The following is a 14,814-nucleotide window of genomic DNA, read 5'->3' as shown; positions in this document are numbered from 1 at the left end:
GACGCTGGCCTTAAAGGAGAACTCTGGTTTTTTGGTGAAAGTCGGCGTCCTTCGGAAGCTATTTAGATTCCTCGAGATCCATATAACGGAGTGAACGGGGCTTAGAGGATGCAGCCTCTAAATAAGGCATTATCTGTCTTTATTTCACCAATACTTTAAGAAGAATGAATGAATGAATGAAGGTGTGCTATAGCTGTTAGCTCAGAGCTGCTGTTATGTGGCTACTTGCTACTTACGCCGACTTACACCAAACTGTTCTCGGTGAGTAGATGAATGTATTTCATGCCAGAAATAAGGTTTAAAAATACCAAAGTTCCCCTTTAACCGCTATACTTATGAGCCACTGGAGAAGTGGAGGGTGCTGGCCAAAGGCTGCTTGAAGCTTTCCTCAGCTTTGGTTCTGCTGCTGCAAACAAGGTGGCTGCTGTCACTCAGATCTTCAGCTGTGTCTCCAAAGCCATGGTAGTGTCCATAATGCAAGAAATCCACACTTTCTGCTCCCATTAGCCTCCACCATTCAGGCTGGTGGGACACAGTGCTGCCGGGACTGCTGGTCAGATGCAGTGAGCCACACATTTCAGCTGAAGTATGCTGAGAAGACTCCTCTCCTGCATGCTGATTGGCTGGAGGTGAGGGTGGTGAGGTTGGGCTTGTAGGTAGCTCGGTGTTACCCAAGGCATTTGAAGGCTGTGTGTGATGATGTCCGCTTAGCACAGCTTTGATGTTGTTTTCTGGTTTGAAAAGAAAACAAGTAGGTTTTTTTCTTTTTTATAATCTAACAGCTATCAATTTGTCAAGAAAGACAAAAAACAGAATAAGGGCTAGAAGGGTAAAAATAAAATTCCCACAGCTTAACCCACCTGAATTGAGCTCCAGGTTCATGCTCTCCACCTCCTCACCTGAGCTACTCTGTATCTGCACCAACACAGCTGGACACAATGAGAACAATAAAGTCACATAGGTGAACATCGTAGGATAGAAAAATACTTTATTCATCGAGCTTTCCGTACTGTGGCTTTAATAGTCACATGGTTACATCTCAGAATGTTCTTAAAGTATAATAGAAAGGTGTGTTGCATAGGTAGGTAAGGTGTTTCAGTGTTAGCCAGTGGATTTGTGCGCCATCAGACTTTTCCTGTGTTAGCCATTGTAATAATCCTCGAGCACGAAAGAACCTCAAGTTTTTTATTGAAATTCTGTTGTTCTTTTTATGCTTGTTGTAATTATGCGATGTTGAGAGCATGATCATAATGATCATGTCCACCTTTCCCTTGACATGCATCGACTCAGTTAACGATTCAATCACAGACAACAGTAGAAAGGTTCATGGTTTCATTCTAGATTTATGTTTTTACTGCCAGCTAATATTCTGCCTGGTCTCTCCTGAAAAGAAGTTGGTCGTCCTCGGTTTCTTTTCGATGTTTAGCTTTCTGGAGTAAACGTTTGGCCTGGATCTACCATGCCAATACATGGATTGCAAAACAACTCTTAAAGTTGTACTTTCAAAGACTCTATTCCACTAATAAATATATTCAGCCCGCCACCCCCCCCCCCCCCCCATACAGTTACTTGATTTTGAGGACTTTCTTAGAAAGTCTATTTCTTAGAAATAGAACTATTAAGCTCCAGTGAAGGGGACTTTGTCACGGTGCAATAAAATAGCCTACATACATTTCTTACCATCAGCTCTCCTGGCTTTTTTCATGTGACAAGCCTCAATGGCAGTCAGCTGCCTCTTCCTGCTAAGGAGGCCCTGACTACAGGGGCTGCTGTCTCCTCTTTGCACACAATTCACGTGGAGTTCACTAAGCTGTTGCAGGTGTGTCCCAGCGTTGGAGATGAAGCAGAAACAGTCGTGGAAGCCGTGAACATGGGCCAGGTCCGCTGCCGTCTGCCCACTGGCATTCCTTAAACTGAACAATAAGGAAAGCCAGTTAAACTACTTCATTTTAAACAACGTATTATCTCATTTCTAACAATCTGACTACATCATGCACTCATCAATTAACGGCTATGACCAAAGAGAAATTTTACGGTCTTTATGATTGCAGGAAGAGATTTTGACCAGCTCATCAATTTTTTTTCAATCTTATCGTGAGCCTGGTGTCCATTTGTGTACAGAAGTGGTGGCTGACAGTGGCCATATTGGATGTAACATTTCACATGTGTTACACAGGGAAAAGGTAAAGCTACAAACCTTACTGTGGTACAAGTCTAGTCCAATCTAAAGAACAGAGTCGTGCAAACTGAGATAGCACATGCAAAAAATGCTTGAAGTCATTTGTATAACATGAAATCTCCTAAACAAATCCCTAAAGAATCACTCATTTATCTTCCTTAACACTAGTAAAACATAATGTTTTAACGTAGTATTCTGGTCTAGAAACAAGAGCTATGGAAATTGAATTAAATTTAAATCTTAACTCAAGTGACAAGTCCTGCAGACAGCCAAAGTTTTATAACTCATATTAGGGGTATTAAGCTAATCTACAAATCCCAGGCATGTGAAAAATAAAGTCCACCCTCCCTCAGTTCTAATGCATCTTGTATCAGGACATGGTAAAAACACATCTGGTCCTTATCAGGTCTTAAAAACTACAGATAAACAGCACTTTTCTTTTTTTCTTTGAACTAAAAAAGAATTAAGCTAAAGTCTAAAAGCAGTGTGTGAAGAAACCAAGTATAGCCCATTTCTGTATGATGCTATCAGTTTCTTACATTGTAGTGGAGGAATTTTAGGCCACTCTTCTTTACAATATTGCTTTAATTAATTGAGGATTCTGGGCATCCGTTTCTGCACAGCTCTCTTAAGGTCCCACCACAGCATTTCAGTCAGGCTGAGGTCTGGACTCTGACTGGACCACTGCAACACCTGGATTCTTTTCCTTTTCATACATTCTGTTGCAGCTTTGCTGCTGTGTTTGATTGTCCTGTTGATGAGCCAGTTTCAGCCAAACTTTAGCTGCCGCAGAGATGGCCTCACATCTGACTCTGGAATACTTTGGTATACGAAGGAGTTCATGGTCGACTCAGTAGTTGCAAGGTGTCTGGGGTCCTGTGGCTGCAGTAGGTATGAGGTGTGTGTGCTGATATGCTGTATTTGGTATGTGCATTATGGCCAAACTCCATTTTGGTAATGTCATTGGTCTGTCCAAAGGACATTGTTCCACAAGTCTTGTGGTTTCTTCAGATGCAGCTTTGCAAACCTAAGCTGCGCTGCCTCCTTAACATTTAACATGCTAACTGAAGCCTGTACAGTGAGATGTAGCTCTTGGTTTTTTGACTTTGCAGCATGAGCTTGTGAATACGTCCTCCTACTGTAAAATAATTGACCCTAAATGACTTGGAAATGGCCTTTTAACCCTTCCCAGATTGATGGGCAGCAACAATTTCCCCCTAAGATTATTGCTTAAGCCTTTCCTCTTTGGCACTGTGTTAACACACACCTGAATGCTCTAGTCCAGAAGATTGCTAAAACCTCTCCTTTTGTAAAGATGCTCACACATGCAGATGATCGATAAGGTAAGTTCTGAATTTTTGTTTTGTTAGGGTCCCCTTGTTCAACACCTCATGACAGAGTAAGAAGTCATGTGGTGTTAATCTGAAGTTGTATTTATTTAATATTAAGACCTGGTAAATACCAGATGATTTTTTTGTATGTACTAATATATAAAAGCTCAGACCTGAAAGACAGTATATCTTTTTTTCACATGACTTGCAAGCTAGACTGAAGGTTGATGATAATGATGGTTGAATCAAGTTTCTGAAAACATCAAGGTTTTAAGGTAAATTAAAATGTCATTCAAAGATTATTTTTACTTCTTTTTTAAATATGAACATTTTCCTTGTCTTATGTTGACAAAAGTCTGATATTCCTATGCATGTTTGCTGTCAAACTAACATGCAGATAAAAGCATGGAAGCTTTGTAACCTTGGATTTAGAATGTGTGACAAAATGAAAAATTATCTATCTTTTTCTGAGCTTTGAACTGTTTGCAACGAGCATTAAAAGAGCCATTTAATACCATCATCCCGACACGCTATGATTCGTCATAGTTCATTGCTCGCTGTGCCTGTTTACTCCCCTTCAGCACAATGTCCCTGAAACAGACTGAGCTTCTTTTTGTGTCATTTACCACACCACAGGGTATTAAAACAATCAGTTGTAAGTTAAGCATGCAGGCAAATACATGACTATCATTACGAGTGCTTTCCTTCCATTAAAACCACTGTAGTCACTGTAGGAAATACCTCGCCAGTTTGCCAGGTGCAAGTGTCGGAACAACAGTGAACACTCATTCTCAGAGCTGTGCTGCTTGCAGATGCATGTGTGGCAGACTCTGCAGTGTCAGTTTGGATTGCTTCCTCTCTCTGGGATTACTTGAGAAAAGTAATTCAAATTCAATAGCTGTAAAACATCAGAATGAGTAGGGTGTTTTTCTCTGTCAGCATAGTTTGAAAATATAGTTCATAGTTTGTTTATTTACATGAAACAGCACATATACCATTAAGTTAAAAATGGAACAAGAGATAGAAACAGTCAAGCAGTAAAATACATATCTTGACTGTTGCAGACTGGGATACTGAAGCTGAAAACCTCATATGTTATGACAGAGATTTCATGTTAAAAATCAACCACCATTGATTTGATTTCTCTTGAAGTTAGATTCAGTAACAACTGGTCTGAAGACACGTTTAAAGTTACTACTGCAACAACAAGTAATTGGGGTTGTAGGGAAAATTATTTTTTTTTAAATTACATTTAAATCTGTGATGAGATCAATGTATGTGAGATCCAAATCTCACAGCACCAGAGAAGACATTTCTTTACAATGGGTGTCTATCAGAGAATTCTGTAACCAAATTTGAAGAATACATTCAATTACATCAATGCCATGTGCCAATATAAGGAAGGGCTGCCACCTAAACTTTACTCTTATGTTGACAGAGCCACAGCTTCAATGCATACAACACTGAACCATGATGCCTCTCTGAAAAGGAGGATAATCAAGTCACAAGAGACTCCTTTACCTCATTAGGACCATGTGTTAAAGCAGTCTTCAAGAAAGGTGGAAAATAAAAAATGGTGTTCCGGTAATTTAGAAGAATTTCATGCAGTTTGGATTTTTAAAAAAAACATAAGAAAGCCCTTTGCTAGAAGTGATTATCATTAATCACAGAGAGGAGAAAGAAACCCCAGGTGTCTTTTCAGCATCGTAGCTAGGCTGACTAAGGGTCCGATTGACAAGTCCATTGTACTTAAGAACCCTTCCAACTCAGTGAAATGGCCTAAAAGTATCTGAGCAAATTCTCCAAATGCTAAGGAAAGGAGCTGAGATGCTTTCTTTAAGATCTCCTTTGACATTCACCAGACCATCCTGTATTAAAGAAAGGAAATAACTTTTATTACGATGCTCAATTATTTTTATTCAGTTGTACCAGCTCAGATTCGTGTGGATAAGGGCAGGAGGGAGAGAGAGAGCAGCCTGTGACAACACTCGCTACAGAGCTGTAGCTTATATCTAATCTCATCTAATGATCGATCACAGCATTCCATTACAGAGACTTGAACATGTTACTGGGATTAAAGGAACTCCATTAGGCCGTTTTAAGTAATAATTATCGGAGAGATTCCAGTTTGTTAAAGTAAAATATGAGTCTTCCTCACACGAACGTTAGTGATGGAGTTCTGCATGGCTCGGTGCTTAGACCAATACTTTTCACTTTGTACAGCATGACATAAATTTCAATTACTACACAGATGACGATAAGGTTTACTTATCCATGAAGCCAGGTGAAACCACTCATTTAGTTAGATTAGAAGCATTACTTGATGACATCGTTGTTGTTGTCGTCTTTGGACCTGAGTGCCTCAGGAAGACACTGTCTAGCCATATAGTTACTATAGATTGCATTATCTTGGTTTCTAGTCCTACCATCAGGAACCTTGGAATGATTTTTGACTGGATCCATCTTTTGACTCACATATAAAACAAGTTTCTGGTACTGCCTTCTTTCATCTTTGCAGTATTACGAACAACCTTTCTAATGGTAGTCAATGGTAATGTATTTTCCCAGCAGAGGATTGTTCATGCACTGTAGGCTTACTTATGGTTCATAGATTTTCTAAAAGTAGTGGGAGGCAAAGACTTCAGTTATCAGACCCTCTCTTTTGGAACCTGCCAGCGTGGATTTGGGAGGCAGATACCCACTCTTTTTCTTTAAGGTTAGGCTTAAAACTTTCCTGTTTGATAAAGTTAGGGTTGGCCCAGGTGCCCCTGAATGATTCCTGAGTTAAGCTGCTGTATGCCTACACTGCTGGGAGACATCACATAATACAATGAAACATTTCCTCACTCTGCTCACGTAACTCTCCATGTATGACATTATTGTTGTCCTTTACCTAACTGACATGGACAGGATTATGACTGGATTGAAGTGTCCATTTAAGGCACCATGAGAATACTTTTGTTGTGAATTGACCCTATATAAATTAATTGAAAAACCATAAACTAAAATAGTCTGTCAAGCCCAGTTTGGATCTGACGACAGAAGGAAATGCAGTTAGGATTTTAAATCGATATTCCTTAACTGCCCCTGGTTCACGTGTTTTTCTAAACTTTCTCTTCTATAACCGAAAACTTAATATTTCAAATAATTTTTTTAAAGTAGTCATGTCACAAAGGAAATTACTAGATTAATAACTGCAATTCCTTGCAACAACAGTTGCTTCATAAATGTGTGTCTCCATGCAAACAAAGACATTGTTCTTATAACTAAAAACCGAATTCAGCAGAAAAGGGAAAAACCTAGAACAAAGTAAGCATTACCAAGTAACCAAGGAGGAGTGGTTGGTGCTGTCTTTCTAGACCTGCATAAGGTCTTTGATACTGTTGCACAAACTTGGTAATTATAATCTTTCATTACACACTCAAAACTGGATCAAATCATAGCAGTGTGACCGTCACCAGTGCGTGCGTGTAAGCCATACACTCTCTCCACCTAAAGCCTGCACACTTTTTAGCATTTATATAAATGACCTGTCTTCCATGTGTGATGATGTCAGCGTAATAATGTATGCAGACGACACTGTCATATACACTCCTATAGAGGTTGCCAAGACATTAACAAAGGGCAATGCAAAAGGTTGCTCTCTGGCTACACAACTCTTGCCTCACCCTAAAAAAACTGTAACCATGTTTTTCACCAAAAGGCTCACACTGAAGGAATGCCCCGACGTCTCAATAAATGAGCAAACACTTAACATTCAGTGCGGATAAATGCGTGCCATCGGATCGGATTAATGGCTAAATTACAATAAGATTGAGTTATTCAGTTCATGTAGACACCTTAATCTGACAAGAAATCGAATCGGATTACTTGAGATTGAATTAAGACCCCGAGATAACTCTATCCAAATGCCCGCATTTGGATGTGCATCACATTTGTGCCATAACCATGCTCATCATAAATGTAGAGGGACGTAGCTTCATCTTGCTCTTCGTTCGCCATCTTTCTCGAATGCCTTAGTTTTGTTGTTATTGGTGGTGAAGAAGTCAACCGGAGGTGGCTGTATTAGCGATAGCTGAAATGGGTACAGTGCCACCTATCGTACTGGGGTATGGCATGCTTTGTGCCAGTGATTCCATTCATTCACCGCCATATAGCTATAATCTAGTTAATCTCATCATGTAGACCCACTGTATGTGGATGAATTCAAGTACATGGGCGTTACCCTTGACAGAACTCTTAGCTTTAAATACCATGTTAAAAACTGAGAAACACACTGAAATTTAACCTAGCTCATTTCAGATACATAAGGAATTCACTCACAGTTGAGGCTTTTAGTTTGTATCTGATGCCAGTCAAATAAAACAGTTCTAAAACCACTTGAATCATTATACAAAAGTGCCCTCAAAATCCATGATGAAAAGCCACAGCGCTACCATCATTGTCATATACTCAATAAATATGAAATTTTAAACTTTGAGAATCTAATAAAGCACTCATATGTTTGCTTACTTTTTAAAATTATTCACAATGCTGCAGCTCCCCCCTTGAAAAAACGCACTCTTCTCTGAGAAGTCAACAAGAACAACAAGATCTGCTACAAGGGGTGAATGTAGTGTACCCCAATGCAAAACTGCATTTGGAAAGTCATCATTTTCTTGTACTGCCTTGACTCAATGGAATACTCTGCCAATGGACATTATTTCATGTGGAACGCACGATGCCTTCTCACATCTTGCAAAGTGTTGGCTTCTGTCAAGACAAGAGTGTACACATTTATGAATTGTTGAATTTGTGACAGTGTGTGTTGGGGGATGCCTCACAGATGGAAAATAGCAATCTGCTAAAACCTGGCACAATGCATATTCTCTTGTTGTACAAGATTAATGTTTTATTGTGCGCTGTCCCTGTCTTGAAATAAATAAACAAACAAACAAACACTCACTACTTAATCAATTCATCCTCTATTCTACCCTCATAATAAGACTCGATGTTCAAAGCTGGATAGCTTACAAAGTTACCAGAAGTGAAATCAATGCATGTGCAATGCAATTGGCATTGTAGATACTGCAGTGCCATATATTACAAAATAGCAGATAACATTTGGAGAGGCAACATTTAAAGTCGTGGTGTAAAAAAAAAAAAAGAGCAAAGAAGAACCAAACCTTTCTACTTAAGAATAACTAAATTCCATGTTAGTCTGAAATGGAACTAAGGTGGCTATCTGAGGATTTATCTGTGAGGGAGGGGCAATAATGATGAGTATGTAACTTTAGTTTTAACTTCTGATAAATAACATAACACAGATGCTATTGTAAAGTGTATTTTCCGTTAGTCGGGATACAGAGCACTAAAGTAAATGTTGGGAGTATATAAACATGTTTCATCAGTTATATTATAGGAATCAACCACAAATTCAGACCTATGATGATTTACAGTCCACACGGTGAAGAGGGAGAAAGCATCATGATATATTCTTTCCATGGCAGCCTTACTAAGAGAGCTAATCTCCAGGTAGAGATGGCCGTAACTACCACAGAGGACACCGAGGTCGTGTCCTCTGTATTTTTATTTCTTTTTTGCTTAAATTGTGGTGATCTTATATTTGAAGAGCCAAGAGTAACGCAACTGTTTAATAAAGCAGTGGCTCAGTTTGGGCAGACGTGCTGCGCGTCATCAACAACATGCACTGTCGCTATGGTAACTACCACACACATTTGACTTTGATGTTACCGCTACCGTTACTGAGTCAGTCAGTCTCACCAGTCACTGGAAGAGGAGCACATCAAGCTAAAAATGTAGGTGGAGAGCAGTTTAAGTGGTAGATGACTGTGAGAAAAAAATGCATTTTAATGTGGAGATATTTTTATTTTTATTGCAGCCCAGCGTACAACTCAGATAGCAAGGAAACATGAATCAAAGTTTAATTTTGGTTAACTCTGTCAGTACCAGTCGTCAATCAATTTCAACATTCATTTTGTGATTGAAATGTCAGTGACGTCTTCAATTGAAAATGAAAGGTTTATTCAGTGTAGATTTCTTAATATTGGATGCCGAACCTTTAATATATTTCTGCCGGATGCCGGAGCACAACACAGCAACACTGCACAGAGAAGATCTGCGGGACAGGAAGTCGTGCGCAGAAACAAAAAACACCCAATTAATTTTCAAAATAATAATAATAACACATAATTTTCTGTGGTAACTTGCCCTTACTTCACGAGTCACCATAATGGTCCTTCAAAAAGCCTCAGAATGCCCCATTTTTACCTCAAATTTCAAAAGCTCCGCACCAACCTCAAGGTTTTTTAAGATTTCTGACACATCTGAAAACATGATGTTGAAATTGCATAATGTTTTCATTTCTATCAGTTTAGAATTTGACTGTTTATAGATTCAAGAGTTTTATTTGTCACATACATAATCATACATAGTACAATGTGCAGTGAAATTTTCTTTTTACCTGCTACCAAGAATTAAGGATAAGAATTTAAATATGAATATTTCAAATAAAAAAAAAACATTGCACAATAATTCCACAGAAAATAAGAAAAATGCTTCAGTAAAAAAGTGTCGAGTGTAGGGTATTAAAATATAAGTGGAAAAATTTACAATATTAACAATATTATTGATGTTAGCATTAAGGTGCAGGTGAGTGAGATAGTCCAGTTTTTTATATTCTTCACTAAAGGGAAAACAGGATAGGGAGGAAAAGGCTGAGCCAAACCAAGCTCATCTTTGGGCCAAGCAGCAAGAAGAGGAGCAGTGATAGAGGGAGAGTAGGTACTATGAAAGGACCTGTATACGTTTTAAAAGTCAGATGTATAATGCAGGATAACTGAAGTATTGTGTAAGATTATAATAGAAATTTGTTCTCCGATAACAAAAAAAAACAAATAAGCCTAAAGGTCATTATGATGTTGTTTTTGTTCCTTTAAGACTCTGAAAATGGCCAGATTTAAATAATGGAATTAAAAACATTTTCAGGGGAGCATCATGCCCCTGAACCCGACTAGAAGTTCTGACTCATGACCTCAGTGATTTTTGGGCCCTGCTCTTAAATTATGATAACCTGGTTACCGGTAAGCTAAATGGGTTCAGTTTTATTTATATATAGCGCCAAATTACAACAATTGTCATCTCAAAGCACTTAAATAGGCATATTGGCAAAATAATCCCTTAAAAAAATAAAATAAAATTAGGATGACTGTGGTCAGAAGCTGAAGCCTTCATTTCTTGTAGGCTTCTGTTGGTCCCTGATGGAATCTTTTGTATTTATATGTAGTTTTCAAAGAAGGTGAGAAAACTGCCAACTAGCTGATAATTGGGTGTCTGATTGTTATCAATATCAGAATTTAGGTGAAAAATATATAAATTAATAATTAATTAATTAATAAATGCTCTGGTCATTTTAATGAGTGAAAAAGATTGACAGTAATAGCAACGTGCCAGTAGTGTAGACTGAAGTTTTCTCAACAGTGCTCCCATGTGGCCATACTTCATGGTGGTAACAGAATCTGGTTGGACACAAGCTCCACTTCATTTACTTATCTTGGGAAATAGGTACAAATGACTTTAAAAATGCACCAGTTTTTAACTTGAACACAATCATTTCTCTAAAATAAAAGGAACTGGTTAATAAGTTTTTCAAGAGAAATCAAACTGTCATTTAATTTTTTTTCACATTCACATGACATACACACGTGGACAAAATTGTTGGTGCCCCTCAGTTAAAGAAGGAAAAACCCACAATTCTCACTGAAAGCACTTGAAACCTACAAAAGTAACAATAAATAAAAATTAATTGAAAATTAAATAATCAAAATCAGCCATTACTTTTGAAATATTGATTAACATAATTATTTAAAAAAAAAAAAAAAACTAAAGAAATAGGGCTGGACAAAAATGATGGTACCTCTATAAAAGATTGAAAACTATTTGACCAGAGTGACATGATTAACTCAGGTGTGTCCTTTAATTGACATCACAGGTGTTTCCAAACTCATAATCAGTCAGTCTGCCTATTTAAAGGGAGACAAGTAGTCACTCTGCTGTTTGGTGAAAAGGTGTGCACCACACTGAACATGGACAACAGAAAGCGGAGGAGAGAGTTGTCCCAGGACATCTGGAAAAAAAAGCGTTGGACTATTCTAAAGTGGCCTTCCATGAGCCCAGATCTGAATCCCATTGAACATCTGTGGAAGGAGCTGAAATGTGCCATTTGGAGAAGACACCCATCAAACCTGAGACAACTGGAGCAGTTTGCTCATGAGGAGTGGGCCAAAATACCTGCTGACAGCTGCAGAACGCTCATTGACAAATACAGAAATCGTTTAATTGCAGTGATTGCCTCAAAAGGTTGTGCAACAAAACATTAAGTTATGGGTACCATAATTTTTGTCCTGCCCTATTTCATTAGTTTTTTTTTTAATAATTCTGTTAATCAACAATTCAAAAGTAATGGCTGACTTATTTAATTTTCAATACATTTTCATTTGTTACTTAAGTAGCAAGTGATTTCAGTGAGAATTGTGGGTTTTTCCTTCTTTAACTGAGGGGTACCAACAATTTTGTCCACGTGTGTAAATGATTTAGTGCAACAATTGTCTCCCTTTTGTTTATTTGCATGCAACTGTTTTCTGTGTTCAAAAGTGTCACGTTTGAATTAAAACAAGAGGTTCTCAGCTTTCGCAGTGTCCGCATGAAAACAGAATTTCCATCTATGCAACAAGGAAAATAAGACAAAAGCACTGCAAACAAACCGTTTAAAATGTGACTCCTTCTCAGTCAACTGGATTAGTTTTTTTTTTTCTGCAAACCTTATGAAACATCAAGGATGTTTCTACCTATTCTGGTGCAATTTCTGCATTCAAGAAACTCCAGAAACTGGGGTCAATATATTACAGGATAAAAGGGAATAATGGCTCACGACAATTTTTTTTGGATAAGATACATGAAAAGTAAAGCCATGGCCTAATTTATCGACATCACTGTTCTGCTTTTGTGCAGCTAAAAACAGAACTATGACTGGAGTGCTGACGTTGACTTTTTATATATTTTTTTTATATCAAAATCATTTATGTAATGATGCAGGATTGCTCCAGATTTCCAACAGTGATGATTGTGGAGGCAGATTTTTAAAAATCCCACAATACTGAAATTACCTCCAGTTCATAGGACTTTTTTTTTTTTTGGAGTGTGCCGACTGACATAAGGGAAGTTGGCACGAATCTCAACGAATACTAAAAGATGATACACACTCCAGGCACAGCCTGTTGTAATCAGGCAAATTATACAGAAGCTGCTGTGCCAACATACACTGGAACTGCTCCTTTTGTCTTGTAAAAGTATTGAATACATTCTCTCTACTCTTCACCACAAGCGGTTGTCCGCGCTTGTTATGAGAGAGCTGTTGTGTTGCTGCACCCAGGACAGAATGCAGAATACTTACTGTGGTTTAGCGCCTGCTATCAGCAGGACCTGGATACACTCCAAGCTACCTGAGCGAGCTGCCTTGTGAATGGGAGCCTCACCAACACAGTCCTGAAAGCAAAATGTTAGACTAAGCATATGCTTGCATGAGGACATAATGAAGGCTAATAACTACCATCTTAACTTTAAAATTAGTTATTTGAATGCACATTTTCAGCGTGGTAGGACTGCATGTATTCAGTGATTTGTTGAAATGACACATAAGGTGCTGTTTTTCACACTATCCTACAGAGATTAACTTCATGTCTCGCTTTACTTGTGCTATTCAGTTATGTCTTGGATTAAAATACCATCATTTCCAAATCGGTAACACAGACAGACCTGCTTGTTGATGTCAGCTCCAGCCTGAGTCAGCCATACCACACAGTGAGGATGTCCTCCAAATGCAGCAGTGTGTGTTGGTGTCTGGTTGAAGCGGCTGGTCACCATGTTCACCTCACAACCCATCTGTACCAGGTGTGCCAAACACTCAAGCTGTTTGCAGAGTACAAAATACAAGCCGATAATGACTAAACGTAGTCTGACAGACAATAAAACATCAAACGTTTTGTATGTTGTAAATGAATATCACTTCAGGCTGAATAAGAGGTTTATAGTGTGTCACACGTCGAGCAGGTGTTCAGGCGCTCATGAACTTTAAAGCAAACACAAGCTTTTCCTGTTTTCTATTTCGCGCCAGAATTACAATTGGCTCTACTGGAACCAATGAAAACGCGGCAACCCGTTTTTTTTTCTCATAATAAAACTTTATTGCACAATGGCAACCAGACGAAACAGTATACACCACTTAGAAAAAAACCACGCTGCGTTGTTTATATTAAAAAACAATATGAAATGGTTAATTCAAGATGTGTCACTGTACTTGTACTTTTCAAACGAGTTAGCTGGGATCTCTAGTTAAAGTGAATGCTGTATGATTAATTGTTGTTAAAATCTGCAAGACGAATGTCTTCTTAAATTTCAAAATATCCATTTTACTCTAGCTAGGTTTTTTTTTAATTATTCTTGTAAGTAACAAGATCCTACCTGTCCATAGTGAGCAGCCCAGTGTAATGGGGTCCATCCATAACAGGAGTCCTCAGTAGTCAGATGACCCTGGTTTGACAGTTGCTGTAACAGTGAGACCAAAGCGCTAATGTCTCCATCCCGACAGGCGCGATGGACGGGAAACTGTCTGAAAAATACTTCATCACCAGAGAAGACGGGTTCTAATCCAACAGACATAAGATAACGGTTGAGGTGATGTACAGCAATATTTCTCTGCGAGACTTTTCGTCTCAAATGAAGTTCAAACACAAAGGAATACAATGCAGCATTCAATAAGACTGGGAACTCGAAATTTCACATTTCGGAACCGAAGACATTGCCACGAGAAAGTCGAATTTCCTTGTCAGTAACTCGAGGAAAGTTTCTCATATCCGAATTTGACATAATTCCGACAAAAAGAAGCTTATACAGCAAACGCAAACTTATGATCGGCTTCTTTTTTTAATCTAATGAAACAGACAAAATAACGCATTTTTATTATTTTTTTCTCATACTGAATGAACTAAACAACTGTTATGGAGTGTTTGCTGCTAACAGCAAGGTTTCATAGCAAACCTGAATCCACTATGTGCATGCGAAAACCAGCATTTGGAAGCCAAAAATAAACGTTTAGAATTCCACATTCTTTTCCGAAATGCCCCGAATGCAACATAAGCCCTGCACGTAGAGAAAAATCACAAAACGCGGACTGGAGTATGTATAGAGACGGATTTCTTTTTACAGACAAAAAGTCGGCCAGGAACATCGATTTACCATCCAGTGAGG

At 38.4% G+C, this 14,814-nt stretch overlaps 1 protein-coding gene across 1 annotated transcript; it reads right to left on the bottom strand.

The window, feature by feature from the left end:
* Nucleotides 1-297: 297 nt before the first annotated feature.
* Nucleotides 298-14,316, bottom strand: ankrd10a (ankyrin repeat domain 10a). Its single transcript, XM_072379324.1, has 6 exons — nt 14,029-14,316; nt 13,324-13,476; nt 12,962-13,053; nt 1,681-1,913; nt 861-929; nt 298-731 (listed from the first exon to the last, which is right to left on the bottom strand). The coding sequence occupies exons 1-6, from the start codon at nt 14,224-14,226 to the stop codon at nt 334-336; spliced, it is 1,143 nt and encodes a 380-aa protein (XP_072235425.1). The 5' UTR covers nt 14,227-14,316; the 3' UTR covers nt 298-333.
* Between the last annotated feature and the right edge of the window lie 498 nt (nt 14,317-14,814).

Source organism: Leuresthes tenuis, unplaced genomic scaffold (assembly GCF_036924035.1).
Source record: "Leuresthes tenuis unplaced genomic scaffold, fLeuTen1.0.hap1 SCAF_1, whole genome shotgun sequence".
NCBI lineage: Eukaryota > Metazoa > Chordata > Actinopteri > Atheriniformes > Atherinopsidae > Leuresthes > Leuresthes tenuis.
The sequence above is the reverse complement of the archived record's forward strand: the minus strand, read 5'-3'. Positions and strand labels throughout refer to the sequence as shown.

Bases quoted from the DNA above. Each gene is read 5' to 3' on its own strand.
- ankrd10a (XM_072379324.1), bottom strand. From the start codon at position 14,226: ATGTCTGTTGGATTAGAACCCGTCTTCTCTGGTGATGAAGTATTTTTC. The intron at 13,477-14,028 runs GTAGGATCTTGT...CTCTGCAAACAG, and splicing joins GGGCTGCTCACTATGGACAG to CTTGAGTGTTTGGCACACCT. The intron at 732-860 runs GTGGGTTAAGCT...TTTTCAAACCAG, and splicing joins GAACCTGGAGCTCAATTCAG to AAAACAACATCAAAGCTGTG.